This window comes from Labrus mixtus, chromosome 1, assembly GCF_963584025.1.
Source record: "Labrus mixtus chromosome 1, fLabMix1.1, whole genome shotgun sequence".
NCBI classification, from domain to species: domain Eukaryota; kingdom Metazoa; phylum Chordata; class Actinopteri; order Labriformes; family Labridae; genus Labrus; species Labrus mixtus.
Window position 1 is genome coordinate 15,125,852 of NC_083612.1, and position 19,329 is coordinate 15,145,180.

At 40.6% G+C, this 19,329-nt stretch overlaps 2 protein-coding genes across 2 annotated transcripts in view; one reads left to right on the forward strand and one right to left on the reverse strand.

The window, feature by feature from the left end:
- The window catches only part of homer2 (homer scaffold protein 2), a 30,780-nt gene that overhangs the window by 1,865 nt on the left and 9,586 nt on the right, over nucleotides 1-19,329 (reverse strand). Inside the window, exons 2-8 of the mRNA XM_061034599.1 lie at nucleotides 17,517-17,673; nucleotides 8,466-8,597; nucleotides 8,054-8,146; nucleotides 7,148-7,287; nucleotides 4,783-4,939; nucleotides 4,074-4,184; nucleotides 1,529-1,609 (exon numbers count right to left, since the gene is read on the reverse strand). Of these exons, the coding sequence (XP_060890582.1) occupies nucleotides 1,529-1,609; nucleotides 4,074-4,184; nucleotides 4,783-4,939; nucleotides 7,148-7,287; nucleotides 8,054-8,146; nucleotides 8,466-8,597; nucleotides 17,517-17,673 (871 nt within the window). The remainder of the gene's footprint in view (nucleotides 1-1,528; nucleotides 1,610-4,073; nucleotides 4,185-4,782; nucleotides 4,940-7,147; nucleotides 7,288-8,053; nucleotides 8,147-8,465; nucleotides 8,598-17,516; nucleotides 17,674-19,329) is intronic.
- The window catches only part of LOC132971862 (RNA guanine-N7 methyltransferase-activating subunit-like protein), a 31,080-nt gene continuing 12,373 nt past the window's right edge, over nucleotides 623-19,329 (forward strand). Inside the window, exon 1 of the mRNA XM_061034645.1 lies at nucleotides 623-633. The gene's annotated coding sequence lies outside the window, so the exon portion shown is untranslated. The remainder of the gene's footprint in view (nucleotides 634-19,329) is intronic.

A 19,329-nucleotide genomic window follows, 5' to 3' on the forward strand; every position in this document is an offset into this window, starting at 1 on the left:
AACAAAAGCATAGTTACACTATAGTAAAAGAAGGACACAGGGAGAAGAATTTAATTTCTTCAGAAGGGAGTCAAGCATTTGATGCATTTTACTCTTCTTCTTAGCAGAGATGCCAAAAAAGAGACAGAGCTTCTTACAGCTACTGTCAAAAATGGGATAAAAGCAGTTCAGCTGGCTTTTCAGCATTTCACCAAAACACAAAAAAAAAAAATGTTGTTTTACATCATCAGGGCTGAAACCTAAGCATGATGTCAAGGATATGTACATGTGTGAGAGGAATGGAGCGTAGAGTTTCAGACAAGTCGGCAACACGAGTGACACGTTAATGCTGAAGATACCATTGTAGGGAGGGGTTTAAAATAGGAGTGCTAAATGAGTGTTGCGTCTGCATGACTGTATCCTGCAGCTGACTCCTAAAACCTGAAACCTGATCTCCACGTGGGGTGTCGTCTTTAAATAGAGGAAAGCAATGACCCAAAACACAGAGGAAGAGTATGTGGATTCACCTTCAGAAAGCACAGTTTACATTTGTATCTGAGTGAATGGGGGTTGCATTTTTTCATTTATGGCCCGGTAGATAGACAGAGGTATTCAAACCCCTTTGTCTATGCTTCTCCTCAGTTTGGATAGCTGGTTAGATAAACTCCTGGGTCAGCCGGTTCACACCGTCATTCACCCAGCAGGCTGTTGCAGAAACAAACCAGGCAGTTCAACTTTGTGAAGCGCAAGAACTTCAGGCATGCCACTGTTGGTTTTACTCTCCTCTCTGCTCGACTTGAAAGGCAGCACATGCATGACAGCTTGAATGATAGAATCCCGCTTTGAGTCAGTCTGAACAGGACGACATGAGCGTCACTATCAATGCAGCTCATGTCAGACTTGGCACTTTGGGGGCAAAGAGTCGGTTACAGAGCCTGATATTTCTCAATAATGCCTGGAAGAACAGGTGCTCCTTGTTCGAGGACAGACGGGAGGTGACGGCTGTGAATCTCTTTTGTTCCAGGGTTTCTGGAAACACACCCATCTTCCGCTCACAGGCATGACCCACACAGCGACAGAAATGTTACGAAACAGTCATTAAAGCTCTCGGCAGTGCTTGCTGGGGTTTTTCTCAGCTATCAAATCTGTGCCGCTAGAAAGCTAATGAGCCATGACAGAGATGAAGTATCTCTTTTTCTCAGATGAGGAAAAGGAAACCTGTTCAAAAAGGTAATAATCCACTCAGCATTGTAGCAGGGATGGACCTTTATTAATAGATACCGTAACCACAATGTGCGTTAGTGAGACACGTGATAGGAATGTTGTGTCACCAGCCTTCAGGCAGAATACTGAATAGGAACTCTTATTTTCTATACGTCTGTCTGAAAGCGCTGCTTCTGCCTCGCAGCATGAAGTGTTACCTCACTGTGACAGCCATCCCATCCTCATGTGTGCTTCAAGCTTTACAGCTCTCTGCCGTGCTTTTATACTCAACTGTGATTCACATCTGAGACAAATGAGGGCGTTTGTGAGATTTCTGTGAACATACCTTCAGTTTTGCGGTGATGCACTCGCACTCTGCCATGAGCTGAGGGATTATCTCTGCCTGCTTCCTCAGATTCTCCAGCTCCTGAGAGGCATAGAAGAAGAAAAAATAAAACAGTGTTTCCCCAACCATTTTTTTACGGAGGCCCTCCCAACGGCAGCCCCTGCCCCCTCTTGAAGATCAAGTTAATTTCATTTTCTATATAGAGCCAGATCCCAACAGAAGTCATTCAAGGATACCTTTCCCCATAGAACGGGTCTATACCTTGTCCTTTTATTTAAAAAAAAAAAAGCCTTGTGTTTTTTATCTTACTTACACGACACGCCCGCACACAATCAATTCATCAAAGCAGAAAAGTTCCAAAGCTAAAGAGGACAGGCACCCGCAATCAAAAGAAGATGCAGCCTTGGTTCTGTTTTTCTGCTTTGTGCTTGCATATTTATTATATCTTAACTACAGTTTTATTTTCTCTTTGAAGCCACAACGCTGCTGTTTTGAGCCAAACCCAGGATATACAGTTTCATTGCATCTAATATAGTTTGATGCATTTCCACAATAAGGAATAATTGGAGGAGTCTCTGTAGCCACCTGCTGCTGCTTTGCTGTGCAGCTCACAGGTGGTCAGCGCTGGGGTCAACACCACGGTGACTGCTTAATAATTCATAGGTAGGTTTTAATGGGGGATTTGAGCATGTGTGTTCCTAGAAAGAGGTTTAAGTCGCCAGGCACAGGAGCCTCTGTGGGCTTTCTGCTGCTGTATCACACTCTGCAAACAGTGAGACTTCCTCCTGCAGACTCCCTGATCGGTGTCAGGATCCTTAATGTTGATGCACAGGGCTGTGGAGACGCCGAAGCTTCCAAAGGACCTGACTCTCTGCCTATAATCTTTTTAAAAACAGCTCCAGCTCCAGCTTGAACTGCTTCCTCTCTGCTGTTGTGTATGATTTACTGCTCCCTGAAGAAATATGCTCTATTAATACTCCGGCTGCCAGGTGCTAAACTAGAATATCTCACACACACACACAGCTTACTTCAGGGAAAAGGGTCTTTACCCATCGTAGACATAGACACTGCTATTAACAGTCATAAGTACACGTCCGAACAATCATCCTAAAATATACTGTCAACATATTTAAGGATCAAGAAAAAGTATCACATTTGCTTGTGCCTGTGTCCTGAAACATTTAAAGCTTAATTTGCTTCATTATCCAGATACATAACCTGCTCCAACAACCCTGACACAAAGTAATCATATAATGTGAATATAGAAGATCCTGTTCAATTTACATTAACTACAAATTATAATCTGTACCTTGTGGTGTTACAGGAGGTTGTGTGCCCTACTATTTTCAGTAGTAAGCTTAAGAGGTGCTGGTTTGTAGATTTTGTTTCCTTTGGAAAGAGCCAGGCTGATTAGCTCTGTTTTGAGTAATGCTAAGCTAATATGAAGCTTCAGCCTCACATTACACATTGGAAGTGCTATCTATCCTCTCGTCTTACTCTTAGCAAGGATGCTAATAAACACATTTCCCCAAAAGACTAACTGTTACCTTTAGCTAATGCGCTTTAAATTATCTAAATGTCCAGAAGGAAAACATGTCAAAAATACTGAAATACAGCCATTTGCTGTTGAAACAGAAGTGTACATCTACACATGCATCGACTCTTTTTAACCTATGGTAACTGAATCTGTGGAGTTAATCTTTCCCTCTGATTCACACGAAGAATAGTTCTTCTCCCTTTCATGACTAACTGGAAGACACGGCCACTTTATTGTAGTAAAAGGGAGAAAGACCGCCGCTGAAGTCAATCCTAATCATTTGTCTGCAGACAAAAACAGCATTTAACCAGCGAGGAACAAAGGTCAAAGACTGTGTGGCTGAGCAGGGCTTCTCCTCATTAGAAATAACAGCAGCATTAGTGCTGTGCTGAGCTGACAGTCAGCTAGTTTTGATTATGGACGATGGATGCAGTGGACATAAGGCCCTTCTGCTAATAGTATTTGTGCCAAAATTCCCTGCTGCTCAACAAAGTCTGTGGATGAATTAACATTCCCCCAGTCAGACTTTCACAGCTGAGTTAAAATGTACCAAAACAGCACAAATACAGTCAATACCACTAATAATAAGCAATGCTCAAAGTACCAAAAACAGGTAATTTAGACAAAACGATCACTGGTGTGCAGAGTGAAAGGTCTTGGTTAAGCTCGGTTGGTGAAAATAACGACTGATTTATACAGAGATCACACATAAAAGACCTGTCATCTCCTGCTGAGGTATAATCACCTCCTGAGGGAGAGGAGTGGAGTAAGGACAGGAGGTGAATAGCTGCACTGATATATTCATATTAAGAGGTGAGAATAGAGCTGCAACTTCAGGAGATAACAGGGTGGGGAGTGATCGCCTTATGAAGAAGAAAGAATAAAGGAGTAAATGTTCAAGGGAGGTAAAATATTTTAAAAAGGATCATTTTACAAGCTTTCTTTAGACAGCCCTGCTCTCAACAATGGGTCTGTTGTTTTAAGACATACGTAGTGTAGGCATCTCACCTGCTCTTTGTCGTTCAGCTCAGCCTCCAGCTCCTGCACTCGCACACTCAGCTGGGCGTTTTTCTGCTTCTCCTGATCAGCCTCAGCACACTGGGCTTCTAGCTCTGCAATCTGCATGAAGACAAAAAAAAAGGAGGGGGGGAAGTTGTTTATGAAATAGACAATATGGAGAACATATCTTTTGAACATATTTACAATATTTTTATCTCAACATTCATCTGTTTGTTTTCATTAGTGGGATCTTAAATATGCTGCATCAGAAGTGTGGGGTGTCATCATGGAAACCCACACGAACTATTACCAAAAAAAAGAAGCTTGCAGCATGTTACAAAATGAAAAGTATCATTGCAACACTAGGCCAGCTGCAGGAACAGCCCACATTGATTATGAAACTAAAATGGTTTGATGCATAGTGGACTGAGAGGAGCTCAGACTGCGGTGCAGGGAACACACAAACTAATAAAGTGTGCAGTCCTCTGCTCACTCACAGAGGAGGGACTTGCATAACAAAATTTGGTGAGGGATTTACTAACCCTGCTTAACAAATGTAAAGCAGAAAAATACAACAAAACCAGGACAGATAATATATTAATTGAGTTTTGTCTCTTTTGTAAGGAAGGAAACAATGCTTTTAACTTGCACCTTTCTTGCCAGCAGGATCAATGTGTGTGTGAACATTATGCAGCCTCCCTGTGCAGGACTGTCTTACCTTTCCCCTGAGTGTGTCACTCTCTTCCTTGCAGACACTAAGTTGTTTCTTCCAGCTCTCTACATTAGCAGAGGACTCCTGCAACGCGTCCACCAGCCGGGCGTTATTGTCTCTTAGGGTCTGCAGCTCCGTTTCCCACTTCTTGGCGTTGGTGTTGCTGTCAGACAGGAGAGACAGAGAAGTAAATATAGGAGGGAAGATATTAATGGAAGGAAAATGTAGACAGGTTAGAGTTAAAATGCCTTGGGCATGTGCACACTGACAAGACACATAATGCAATAAAATCCTCCCAGTCATAACTATTTAATTAGCTGTGATGTACATCACACTGTCACAAGACATTCAGACCATTAAAGAAGGGGATGAGTGGAGAAAGTCTGAGAGGTCTAATGAGCTGCAGAGCTGACCGGAGCCTACATACAGTTTTTTTTAAATCTTTCATACCACAGAGAGTGTGTTCTTCTGTCTTATCAATAAGGTTGGAGAGGTTGTGATGTATATTTAGTATGCATCACTGTTCCCTTCCTTATGCATGGCTGGGTGAAAGTGTGCTGCGCTCCATCAAATGTGGACAGACTTGCACCGCAGCATTCTGCAGTCTTCTGCCATTTCACTGCTGTGACATACTTCCACAAAACTAATTCCCAAAGCCCAGTGAAGGCACGGAATAGGGCCAACAGAGATGGAAAACAATGCTTATTGTTTGGAAGGTTTTGATGGACACATCGCTCTCCTACACACCTGTCTTATGAAATGGATGTGCGAAAGTTTTTTTTTTTAAATCTCATAATAAGACAGAAATAATCATTCTCTTGAGTTTAGTCACTGTGATTGTAATATCCTTGATTGAGCTGGTCAGTGTAAACCAGAGTTACTAATTTACAGGTTTCAAATAATATTAACACAACTTCAAAATCAGAGTAGAGGACTTTAAAAATAACTTTTATGCAGCTCATGTGTCACACAATGACCAACCAATAACCAATAAGTGGGTTATTGGAATTATTGAGATGTTTAATGAGGCCTATGAATTAAAAGGATCCAAAGAATACAGTTAAAACCCTTTGTTTGTATTATCCATTGATTTTTAACAACATGATAACAATGTGACCAATTCACAGCTCACACTTGATGTAAGATAAAAGATCAAATAAACAGAAACATGGATATGTTTTAGACAGTCCACATAATAATAAATCAATAATTAAATGAGGTTGTATGAAACTACAAAGGACATCTAAGTATGTAACTATGTATTCATTAGTCATCTACTAGTGGAAAGTTTAATTTGAATGTGCTGTGTTCTGATCCTGTTCAGGCACCTTGTTAGGGATTGACAAGTGTCTACCAGTTAATTATTACAGAAACAACCAGACATTTATAATTAAGCTTTTTCTAAACCCATACGCAGATGTTCATGAGTCTTCCTGCCTTGTGTGTGTATGAATTCCTAAATGTTGCCAGGGAAGGTCTGCTTTTTGTATTTCTCATCTATCTTCTTATCTTTTATCTCACCTGGATCAGATTACACCATCACTTGTTTTTGTTGCTGCCATGTTCTTTTTCTGGTTCAAGTAGCTGGCTGTATTTTATTCATTTTTTTGACGACTGTGATGCCCTGGGGCTATTTTACACACATCTGGACCTACATCTGGATGCTCTTGCAATTACCCATTTATACACACAGCATCTGGATTCTAAAGACCAGAGATAACCAAAAGGTGGAAAAGAGAGGCATCACTGTATTACATGAGATGATTTCTGAGCCCTTCGGGGACATGATATCATCCCAGCAGCAATAAAATCAGAGAGGTAGAACATTGGAGCTGTTAGGTGCAGAGACAATTAGAGGAAAATTATTTTGTGAAAGCGATCATGAGCTGATGTGTTTGGAGTTAAATGTTATGTGTTTTGAAGAGATTCCCGCACTCCTAATGAATCAGTAAAATCAATGATTCTCATGGATGCTGTCACATTACACCGTGGCTTTAGTGAAGCTTAAGTCCTGGGGAGACACATTTAGAAACCATCTGTTTAACGATGAAAAAATACTTGAACTGTTTTGATGGCTGCTGGATAAAAAGGTTGTTAAGATTATTATTATGTGTGGGACATTTGCTTCTGCTCAAGCATCGTGTATGAAATGAGTGTTTATAAGAGCAGTGCAGGATCATAAAATGACCCCTTACATAGAATCCATTCAGCTTTAACATCCAAATAAACAGATTGCCATCACCCGTGTGTTTTCCTCTTATTGTTCAAGGAAAACACACATCATCAAGAGCTGCAGACTCATTTGTGTGTGAACATTGATTTGGAAAATGCACATCACATACAAGAGTTTCTTTTGAATGTGAAATCTCACCTCAGATCCACTGCACTCTTGAGGCGATCGTTCTCGCTCTTGAGCACAGTAGCCTCCGGACCGACATGATAGATTTTCTCATCATCCGTCCCATTAATGCTCGACGCCTGGTTGGTCGAGGGCGTCTCACGTCCAGACTCCTGGTGGGGGACATAGGGAGACTTGTAACTTTCCGCGTCAGATTTTTTATTCTGCTAAAGATCACCTGCAACTTTTTTTTCTCAAGGTCTGAGGGGTAAAACATCTCCAAAAGTGACTCATAAATTCTGCTCCGACTGTGAGGAAAAGGCCCAGGGCTTCTTTCTGTGCAGCACTGTAAACACCCTGGACACGTCAGCTGTGACAGCGGAGGGGGAGTGAGGGAAAACTGTTGCCAGTATTTATCATGTCATATGCCTGAGCAGCTCTGTGTGTCTCAGAGTGAGTCTGATTCCTGCCATCTGGAGTGAGAGAAGCCGAGAGCAGAGCTGGCAGCCACTGACTGCTGGATCTACCTTGAAACAATGTTGTTTACTTACTGACAGCAGAACCACCTTGAGAGCAACTGAGTGGAGCTGGGAGACTTTTATTGTTTTATTACTCCCTCAGACTTCCTTATCCTCTTTTAGTTTCTTCTGGGCCAGCCAGGTTGTACTGTAGGAGCCTGAGGTACCCTTTGACCTGTCATTCATGGCGATTAACACAATTGCATGAATAATTTGTTGTTCTCAACCAGAGCGTCACAACCTTTGTTCACAGAAGAAAGTTGAACACTGAATCAGGCCAAAAGCTTTTTTTCTAAAGTCAGAATATTGCTTATTTCTCTGCAGGGTTGCTGCTCTGTGTGGAGGCCGGCACTAAATGTAAAGGAAAAGAAAAGGTGTTCAATGAGTCACACATTGAGACAGCAGAGAGACATGTTTTTACCTCTGAGTGATTGCTCAACGTCTCCCCCTTCTCTTGAGATTTGTCCCGCGCTAGCTTGGCTGATTCTTTCACCTCCTGGAACTTCTCAGCAAACTGGAGATATGAGACGGACGAGAAAGAGCGGTGCTGATAAGTGGAAACACAAAGATGAGGTGCGAAATACACATTGTGGCTTATGCTTGAAAAGCTCTCTGGACACTAATGAACTCATCTTGTTGCAGAGAGGATTTAAGAATCAGACAGACTCTTCAACCCTTTACCGATTGCATCATTTCCCCAGCCGACATTCAGTTAATCACATATTTTGAATTGCCACTCTTTATTTATTTATAAAGATGTCCCAAAACGAGTCTCTAAGATGCATGGATCTTTTTGTGACGTCATTTTAGTCCGCTGAAATGTTTGCTCTCACCTTTGCCAGTTGCTGCTCTGAGGAGAAGCCCAGTCCAAACACAGTGTTGGCCCTGCTGTCCGCCCACTGGCCAAACTTCTGAGACGTCTTGGTGAACGTCATGTTGGGTGTGATGGTGCTGTTGATGATAACCTGTTAGCACAAGATCACTTGTTATTTTCACAGCCAGCAGGGGATCACACTGACAATCACTACAGATGTTGACACTTCCATCATCATATGGAGGTTCAGCAGACTGGCAGATTTCCTTTACTGGATTTTTTTCCTGCATTTTAGACCAGACATTTTAGAGAAGAAGCTTTTTGCAGCTGCATTCCCCCGTTGAATAGCCCTATTGATTTAGCAAAGAACAATTGTCTATTGTGGCTCCATTCATTCCAGAGTAAATCTGTAATAGCCTGCGTATGCCTTTCACACTGCCCACACTGAAAAGTTTGATTACAATTGGCATATTTATGACTCATTTCTTAGGATGTCAGATTCTTAAACATGTTCAAGAGCCTTTCTACAACACGAAGGCACTATCTGATGAGTACTCGAACAGAAAGTACCTTCTGTTTCCTCTCTAGAGACAGAAACACATTTGATTCATTTACAGACAATATATTATTGTTGTTTTTTACTTCAGAACACAAAATCTGTATTTTTTAAGCTCTGAGTTTAAAGGTGCCACATCAGAAACACTGTCCTTTTGCCTTCATTCAATTGAAAAAAGGGGCAGCACTTCATAGTATGAATAATAATTCCTTTGTTATAATAGACCCAAGGCGTTGGGAGGTCAGTTGGGGTTGTCAAAATATACTTTTTTAAACCATCATTTCCACGGTTGCATGCTTTGTCTGTTTAAAAAGAAAATGTCGCTTTAGGACTGTTTTCTGACCCAGGACCAGCTGAAACTCAGACTGCTATACAGACTCGTACACATTGTGTGCTGTCTCTTCAGTCGATTTGATGTTCTCGTAACTCAAGTTGCTGCTATACTTTCCATCCACAGAGCACTTTGTTGGATGCAAGAGTGGGATTTGTAGTTCCACGGTTTCAAATTGTAATTAAACAGACAGTATAGCACACATTTAACTACACAGGGGTGAGGGCTGACCCACTATCCTCTAAGTGGTCAAGTTACAATCTCCATATTTGCTACAGTACACTTTCACCTGTTGCAGCTATGCAGTAAATCAGCTGCCAGAAAACATCTGCTGCAGTCAAAAATAACCAGTGCGCGCGGCAGTAACCGCTGAAAACACATTCTAGCCTGACTGAACGACACTAATCTGTGTGTTTACTCACTTAGGCTATGTCGTAAAATTGAACAGCTACATGTTCAGGTCAGCACAAACATTTGACATTCTTTACTGTGCACATACACAAAGTCATTCTTACTGCTAAGAAACAGAAGAAGTTAGAAAATGTGCATGCAAATTAGCCCAACAATTAGGAAACAATAGAAGACAGTTTAATCACAGTGCAGCCCTCGTTTCATAGCAACATGGCTCTGAACACAGGATTCAAGAACTCAAATCGGTGACAGACTAGTGTCCTTTTCTACGCCCCCACTGTCTCTTTTTCCATCTTTTCAGAGACTGAGGTGTTGAAACACTTTGAACTGCATCATTACTGGGCAAAGGGGCCCAAAAAGCAGAGGCTGAGTTAACAGAATGAGCACATCGGCTTGCAACAAAATATCTCTCTTGGATATTTGTGTCTCATTCAGAACAATACTAATGGCTTCTCAATAGAGCGACCACTGTGCTGAAATAGAGAAGAACTTTACGTGTGTCATTCACTGGAAAGATTACAGTAGCACCCTCTGATTAAGGCTGCATTTTGAATCAAGGGGATCATAGGGAGAGTGGCCAATGACCAAGGAGCCAGTGATCTGGTAAGAACTCTTTAAGAGGCTTCATCAAAACAAACATTTACTTATTTCCTCATCAGAGGAACCCGGGGAAAGCCTGAGATAGTAACTGAGTGAATATTTAACAGATGCCGCCACATTGACTCTTACAGAAGTGTAAGATAAGGTCAAACTTTAATCACTATCGTGAGTAGCTATGCTGTTATGACTGGGCTGTTATGTAGAGCAAAAAAAGTGAACAATAGGGAACGCCTTCCTTGCTAGGAAAATTTAGAATAAAATATTTTGTATCCTTCAAAAAACATGAACATGCCATGGTGAGTTATGATTTTATGTTAATCAGCAAATCAGAGCTTAAATTTCTTCAAATTATAATTTGGTTTAGTTGTAACTCTGTCAGAGCTGTCTCTAAGTATCATGTTCAAAGCTTCTGCTTGGAGTTTCACCTTTTCACAATGACTACTAACTGAATTGAGGTATTTGATTTCAATTTTGTTGGCCTAATCAGAATTGATTGATTTATGTAACAGGGCCTGTAAAAATGTCTTTAAGTTGTCTATGTTAGGTGTTCAGAAAGTAATTGAAGCTACTGCTTCTGTCTGTAGTGTGTAACATGATAACGTAACCAAACACTACAGTCTGCATGAGTGTCCTGCTCTGACCACCTGAAGCTCACTCTGAACTCCACTGCTGCTGAATCATCATTTTCAATGATGAATGACCGCCTTCTAGAGGAAGTGTGGATGTCTTTAAAGGTAAATCATTTCAAGTTGATTGTGGACAGATATGAAGAGTTTGGACTGATGTAGAGCCGAAACAAATTAAGTCAATAAATCAGTAAATGATTCCCAGAAAACTGTTCGGATTCATCTGATCTGACAGCCTTTATCCCCGTACTTATTCTTGACAATTTGTCTATTTGTTCAATGATTAATCAAGAAGGACAACGTGATTGTTTAATGATTTTCTTTAAAAAGTCATTTGATGATGCAACTGATAAATATTGAAAAAAAACAGACTTTATAAGATACATTTAAACGTATAGTCCAATCTCATGAATACATTTTTAACAGATATTTGCTACTACAACATAAATACATAAACATGAGGATTGTCAGATAAATAATTTGTGTGTGATGTTAAAGTCCAGCTGATGATTTGTATTAACATACAGGAGTATCGGTCTTCGTGGGCTGTAGCAGTGACTGTAAGCGGGCATGTAAGAGTGTGCATCATCTCAGTGGGTGAGTCGGTGAGAGGGGGAGCGTGACAGCCTGGGGGGGGGGGGGGGGGGGGGAGCGGAGTGACGCTGGCAGCTGTGCCGGTGGTGAGCCGGGCTGTGGATCAAGTGGCACAGGTGACGCAGAGTGAAGGCGGGCTGGCCAACGGCTTGAGGGTCAATTTAAAACTCAGACGACTGGGAGGTGAGAGGATCCTTGGCTGATTATGTGTCTGCAGAGCGCACAGAATCTGCAGAGTCAGTAAGTGAGATAAGAGATGTAGAACATGAGAGAGGAGTACGGGGGGGAAAGAGCTGTGATCACTTATCAAGCACCAAATGCCTGAAAAATCTGTCATGACTGGAAGGGGAAAAAAAGACACCAGCCACCAAATGGCTGAGAACTGGCGCAGTGGGGACGTGTCCCTACAAGTCCTACTATCACAATGTGCCTAGCAATAATTTTACATAAAAAGTGAAGTTAAATAGAGAACTGGGGACTTTGATTTGAGACACTTGTCATTCTGTCCGTCACTGTTAATGGAGAGTCCATTCAAACATTTCACTGATAAAACGGAGAATGAGACGGTGATACACCAGCTTCAGTTTCATATCTTCTGTCCTTATGCATCCACTCGCTCTCTCTATTTTTTTATTTCTCTTAGCTTATGTCCTAATGTGACAAACAGTCCCTTTGCAGTAAGTGTGTAGACACATAAATATTGATTAAAAAAAACAAGCCCTTTACACAAGCACCAGTCACAGAGGCAGAAGCAGACTAACTGAACTGTTGGAGTTCATCAACTACAATCAGTCAGATTCCTGTGGTCTTAGAAAATGTTCAACCTTTAAACATTATCTCCCAGGGCTGTCTTGAAAAGGGCATATGTACATAGTGGATCATCTCAGAATAAAAAAGTAATAATCCATTACAATTAGTTGATATGTTCAGGAAACATAACCCCTATTGTGGTGAAATCTTGGATTATAAAAAGTGAAAGGCTGTTGAGGAAGGTTTGTAAGTACAGTCTACAACAATGGAACTCCTTTATGAAGTGAAATCTAGTACTGACCTTAGGGTAGGAATTGAATTGGTATTTCACAATTCATTCAGCTTGGAGGCAAATTGCAGTTACATTGAACTACCTCAGGGTAAAATCAAACAGGTTAACGATGGAAGTCTTTGGCTGAATGTGGAGGTATCACGCAGTAAGTTTCATTAATCATAATAATAAGTGAATTATTTTTATTTTTCCTGTACATAAATGAAGAACATTCTATCAGATATGAGTTAAAAAAAACACCGGGCCACAGCCTTGTTTTTGAAGGATGTGCTGTATATTTTTTTAAAATTGGGACAAATTGGCAGCGAGGATGGTAATGAACAGATAATGAACAGATTAAACTGGCAGCGGTGTAACAACTGAAAAAATAGCCAAGGAAACAGAGGATGGTCACTTTGACCTCTCATCAGAAAAAAAAAAAAAGGAAAGTTGTGATTGCTCATCAGGCAGAGGTGTGATGTGGAAGAAGAAACGTTGGAAATGTTTTGTACATCTGCCAATTAATGACCCGATGTATTTCATCTGACTAATATTAAGGAGTGCAAATACATTCACAGGTGGCACTGATGCAAGTTTGGTTTTCAAATGGAGGCGGGGGAGAGTTGGGGGGGTGGGGGGGGAGTGAGTCACCACATCAAAAACTTAAATTAAAGGCCGTTTCCTGTATTTCTGTTCAAATGTATTATGATAATGGGTGTAGTTTTATGCTTTTACCGGCTCTGATTAGCATATGTGAATAAGTAAATAGAGTTTCAGTGTATTCAAATGTTATTCAGAAAGGACGTTAGACCAATCAATCAGCTGGTGTGACGCACAGAGATCCATAAGGCATTGAAATATTGGATTGTGCTTAACTGAAGCTGGAAACTAGACACACAAATGGGCTCTGTCAGACAAAATGAACATTGCATCACAGCATACAGGAAACTCCTCAGTCAGGATTTTGGATTCAGCCTGAAGTCTCGACAATCTGCTGATGCAGCATTTACACTGAAAGGAGTCCATAAAAACACATTAGACTTCAGGCGACAGTCATCTCTTCTATATATTTGTTGTAACTGCTTTATTTATGACAGCGATATGAAACACTGTTTTCAATAATGAACTTTTTGATGTTGGGGATTTACATTAGCTAGTACCAACTTTAATGTGAAAGCCCTTAGTTCATTATCTTAATGTGACAGCTGGATACGCAGAGGTGTAACACACCCAGCTTGGTTTTAATGATCCATCTCAGCTCAAACATGTTGAGGGGAAATATTCATTTCTCAAGTTCAGGGTTGCTATGTCCCCTTCATCCTCACTGCAACCAACACTTTGTCTTGATGGAAGGGGAACTGTATGACACACAGGTAGAGAAACTGCAGTGTGTAGCCTCGGGGCATCCAAACATTTTAGAGGAGCAAAGTGGTCATGGTCATCTATACATTTAACTAGTTTAAAAACATCTGGCACACCTGTCAATCAATAACACTTATAATACACGCACTGAGGAATTAAAGTGTCCATTCTTGGGAGACACAATGTCTTGTAGCTCACCAGCACCCGGCATGTGGGCCAAAATATTAATTTGGATTAAATTATTTTCAGGCTATGTTGTGCCTTAAGTGAGAGTCAGGACAGTGGATAGAGTTGGAAATTGGGGCGAGAGTGAGTGGGAAGTGGCATGCAGTAAAGGAGCCACAAGTCAGATTCGAACCCTACAGCTAGGACTACAGCCTCTGTACAAAGGACACATGAACTAACCGCTCAGCCACCGGTGCCCCTAAAGAAAAGTTTTTAAAAAGACACGTTTAAATTTATAAGAAAAGAAAACATTCTCATTCATAAAGAGAATCACTCAAAGTTTGTTTAGCTTGGAAAGTTAACAAGTTACACTTGGAACAATTCAGAAAATAGAGAGACAGCTCTTCACCGTGTTGAAGTGCTGCATGGCTGTCTGAGAGGCAAAAGTGCTGATACGTTCCTCTACCTGGCATATCATCTTCATTGAGTTTCCCAGCCATCACAGCTAGATGAATATAAGCTGACGGTCTGTCACAGTTAGTGTGTAGAGCAGCACAGACTATTGTTCTGGACAGACCTGTCTCCCTCACAGTGAGTGTACAAACCAGGAACTATATTTAACATTTACTTGATATGACTCAACACTTTCTTGTTAACAGTTACTTTGCTCATACCCACATAGTTTGCCTTACTTAAATTAACTGGAAAAAATCAGCAGGAGACATCTCCATTCAAACTGAGAACATTTGATTTAAAAATGTTCGTCCTCATAACTCACATATATCTGCTGCCTGCAGACACTTTATGACACATACTTCATTGTTACTCAAGGTTACAGGAAAGAGGACAGACAGGAGGAGACGAGGAGGAGGACAGGAGTGGAGGAGACGAGAGAGGACTCTGGGCCTCAGGGATGAAGAGGGCATACAGAAATATTGATGAATCCTGCCTGAAATAAAGTCGATTTTTTTAATCTCTTTTTCATAAAGAAATCAGATTGAAAAAAAAAAAAAGATAAAACATACGTCGTGTTTCTTCTCAATCGTGTGGCTCAATAAGTGCTGCTTGATGACATAACAGATTAGAGCCTCGCCTCTCTGCTTTCTAGATGTGGGAAGAGAACTATTTTGATGCTAACAGAGCTTGACTCAACAAAGCCTTGCAGAAACAGTGCGTTTTAAATTATGCTAAAGAGAGCTTTTTGCTTAGAATGGTACTGGCATGCATTAAATTGCAGAAGAAAATGTTTTCCTGATCAAAAAAATGTGTTGTGTTTCATTTTTCTTTGACACTCTGGCTCAAATATAATCAACCTTCCAGATAAATCACATCCACACACAGCTAAAATCTCGAAGTGTGGCCATTGATTTACATATTGATTTACCACTATTGAGAAGATCTTCTTTTTAGCATTATTAGAAAAGGCTTGCCATGCAAATACAGCACATTGAGATAAAACTGTCGTGTGTTCCTGTGAGAGCCACCCTTCAGCTGTTTGGTTGGTGAAACTGAACCCAGCCGGCCTTTTACCCACACAGTGCAGCGCATGTTCAAAGAGCCGACGCTGCAGACATAGAAAGATCCAAACAATTGTCGTCCTGCTCAGAGTCTGAAGTGGCTCTGCAGATAATCTGTACAATTTAAGATCCTGCAAAAGGTGATTGTCTGACAAAGTCAGCAGAGGGATACCGCTGTCATAACCCTCCTCTTGTGTTCACACAGAGAGAAGACTCTGATCGCCATGGAAACACACTATCTACTCTTTGAGTGAGCAGAGGAAGGTGGTGTGAATATGAGACACAGCCATGCTCATGGTGTCTGTTGTCACATGCATGATCAAATCTCAGCACCACGCTCTCATGATGACTAATCAAAACCATCTAAAGAAATATTGGTAACAGTTAAAATGTTTTGCAAATGCTCACATACAGATTAACCAAACAGATAATTTCGCTCTGAAACTCATTGTCCCAGCAGAATAACTAAAAAAAAAAAAGCTTCAAATCTTGTCAAAAATCAGTGCAGGGGGATTTGACAATTTGAAAAGAAGAAAAGCTGATCCAGTGCGACAGTGATTTAAAAGCGCCTTAGTTCTTAAAGTATGACAACTGTCGGCTGCTTTCTGATTACAGTAAATTATAGATCATTTACTTTAATTGCAGCTCAACAAGCATGCAGTTCTTGGCTGCTATTTAAATTTGTTACAGGGGATGTGCAATGATATCCAGACTTTTATGTAAACCTACATATTACCTTTCTGTCCTCTGTTGAACTGTTCATGCATATTTATCATTTACTATCTTAACGGCGGTTAATTAGACAACGAGTAAGGTCACATATAAAAGGTGATGCTTGTGATACTAAGAATAATTATCAATTCTGAAATCAAGCAGTATCTCTATTTTGATTTTGTGCAATGCTCATAACATGTTCAGTGTACACAGCATTTTAAGAGATATGTATATTAATTTCCCAGCTTGAGAACATTCATATTATGAATAATAACCACAAGGGCTGAAGGATAATTATTATTATTCAGCAAAATACAACTGGTTTTGATCGTATATCGTCATCCTCCGACAAACTAATGTCTAAGTTAGGAACCCAACCATAAACAACTTTATTTACCAGATTTATTTGTTATGATTTATTTTGATCATCGAAGAGTTAAGTAAGTAATTTATCAAGACAAATAAATGCTAAATAACATTTTTTAGAGACAAAATATTACTTAAATAAAACAATAATAAGTAGCTGCACAAGCGTACTGTAGGTTCTTGATTCTGAGTAATGACTTTTAAGATGGTTACTGATTAGAGCTCTCAAGAAAACCGTCGATGTTGTGCTTTGACTCTGTGCAATGCCTGTCAGCACCTGTGTGTCCAATCGGACTCAAAGCTGATCGTTTGCACTTATTGACATTGTTTTCTTTTTTCTAGGTCCTTGCTAGTTTTGGACTTACTCTCTGATGTACGTCGCTTTGGATAAAAGCGTCTGCTAAGTGAATTGTAGTAATGTATGATGGGGGGACACTGATGATTGCTTTAAACAAGAGTTTGATTATTTGATGGGTAAACATTGTATACGTTTGCTCTGCATGTTTTTTGTATTTTAATATACAATATGTTAACGAGTTATGTCTAAATGAAAAATAGGCTTTAAATGACTTGATGAAAGAAAAGGTCCTCACCTCTGAAGTAGTAGAACACAAAAATATCAAACGGTCCGATGTTAGGTTGAAGCTGCACATGTCACATTAATGCGCTTCATAATTCCTTTTGTTCAATTGCAGCGTTAAGTGCTCTCCCTCAGAGTCAACTGCCTCTCTACAGAGCAGTTTAATGTTCCCCCATTAGCTGGTTCTTATATGGTTACACACAGACACACAGAAGGCACACACATACCTTGGTTCCATCCACGCTGATGATGCGGTAGCTGTTACGTGTGCTGTCGTAAAAATAAGAGACAGTGACGGCCTGCTTGCTAGCAGGGACCCAGTTCTTCTTGGTGGTCGGGTCGATTTGGAAGACGTGGGCCCTTGTGGTGTAGATCGGCTGCTCCCTGGAGAGCAGAGGACAGAGGAGAGGGACAGTATGAGACAGGGAACACTGCAGCTAGGACACACACATTATGTAAACACAAATAGAGACAACATCCACTGAGCTGAGAGCCACATTTCACAACTTTCAACCAAGTTGGAGCATTCCTGCGTCACATTAGATCTGGAGAGACACGGCGCTGTCCCTCCAGAGATGCAGAGTCGTGAGAGTCACACAGCACAGAGGGGCAGGTGATAATGTAACACACACCCTCAATCCTTATAGCAACCCAAAGCCATTAGCACATCAACACCCGCTCCCCTCTCATAGGTGACAGTAATGCACATCTAGTGTATGTGTGAGACTGTGCACTTCTTTTTTGCACTCACGTCAATAGTCTGTTTCCCCTGTGCATTAAATACATTCAAGACAATTACCTACTTGTGTTTTCACAGTCAAAAGAGAGAGGACTCACTGCCATCTTGTAAAGAATAAAATGTCTTTCCCCATGAAATGTTGCTTGTGTACTTTTAAGAAGACTATTTTTGTTGGGAAGAGACCACTTGTATCATATTCAACCCAAACTGAACCTGTCGTTATTGATATGGTGATTTTATCCAATTGTACCTAAATGTAACAAATAAACAGCTCCGACAAGAGAGAGCATTCTTTTTACTGCTCCACTCACCTTACCTGAACTCTCCCTGCAGAATCAACAAATCATGAATGACCCAAATATTAAGTCCCATTGTGCGCCTGTTGTTTCCTTATTGCTTGTGTTCAGATTAAACAGTATAAATGAATTCCACAGTTTCAGACTTAACTCATAAACCTACTATCCAGTATAAAAGGAATGTATAATCCCAGATTTCACAACAATAGGGGTTTGTGTTATGTTTGACAAAAACTATTACAACTGAATACTACTTTCTAACTCTGATACTAACGGAGGTATATGAGCTCTTACGAGTCTGTTTTTGGCACTAAGGGATGAGAGACCATGGAGCTTAAGAAGAAGCATGAAACTCAATGAAACCAGGACAATTACAGCCAGCAGTCAAACGTTTTCCCTGCAGCCACATAATAATGACTGGTACAAGTACTGTGAGGTCAATAAAGGCGTCTCAAAGCTGTTGATGTCAAAAGGAAAATATTGTTTTCAATTAAATAATCATGTAATAAAAGCAGTGCAGAACCAACTGTATTGAGAAAATTACAACTTTACAGGGAAACACTACTCCCAAGATGTGAGGTAACATAATAAGTAAAAGGAAAACAGCAGAATATCTGAGTCCAAATATAATAGTTCAAAATTATGTCATTTTTCTAAAAGAGCGCAAAGTAATCCCTCGCCCAATAATCAATCCACTGCTGCTTGTGTGATTCTGCAGAGCATCAACATAAAAAGGTATGAAGCAAAAAGATCAGACTGTGGTTCAATTTAAATGACTTCAACGGTGAAAATGCTCCTCCTCTTTGAGACACATATAAACACGTAACACCTTCAATGCAGCGATTACCCTCTCTCCCTGTCAATTGCACACACTCACACTCAACCACTGAGAGCCGCAGCCTTGACCCTGATGTCAAGAGTTGAAAGCTGTTGTGAAATATTTCCAGAGAACGCTGCTCCTTGTGTGCATTTCCCGTTGAAGCAAACGGTGTACTGTACATGCCT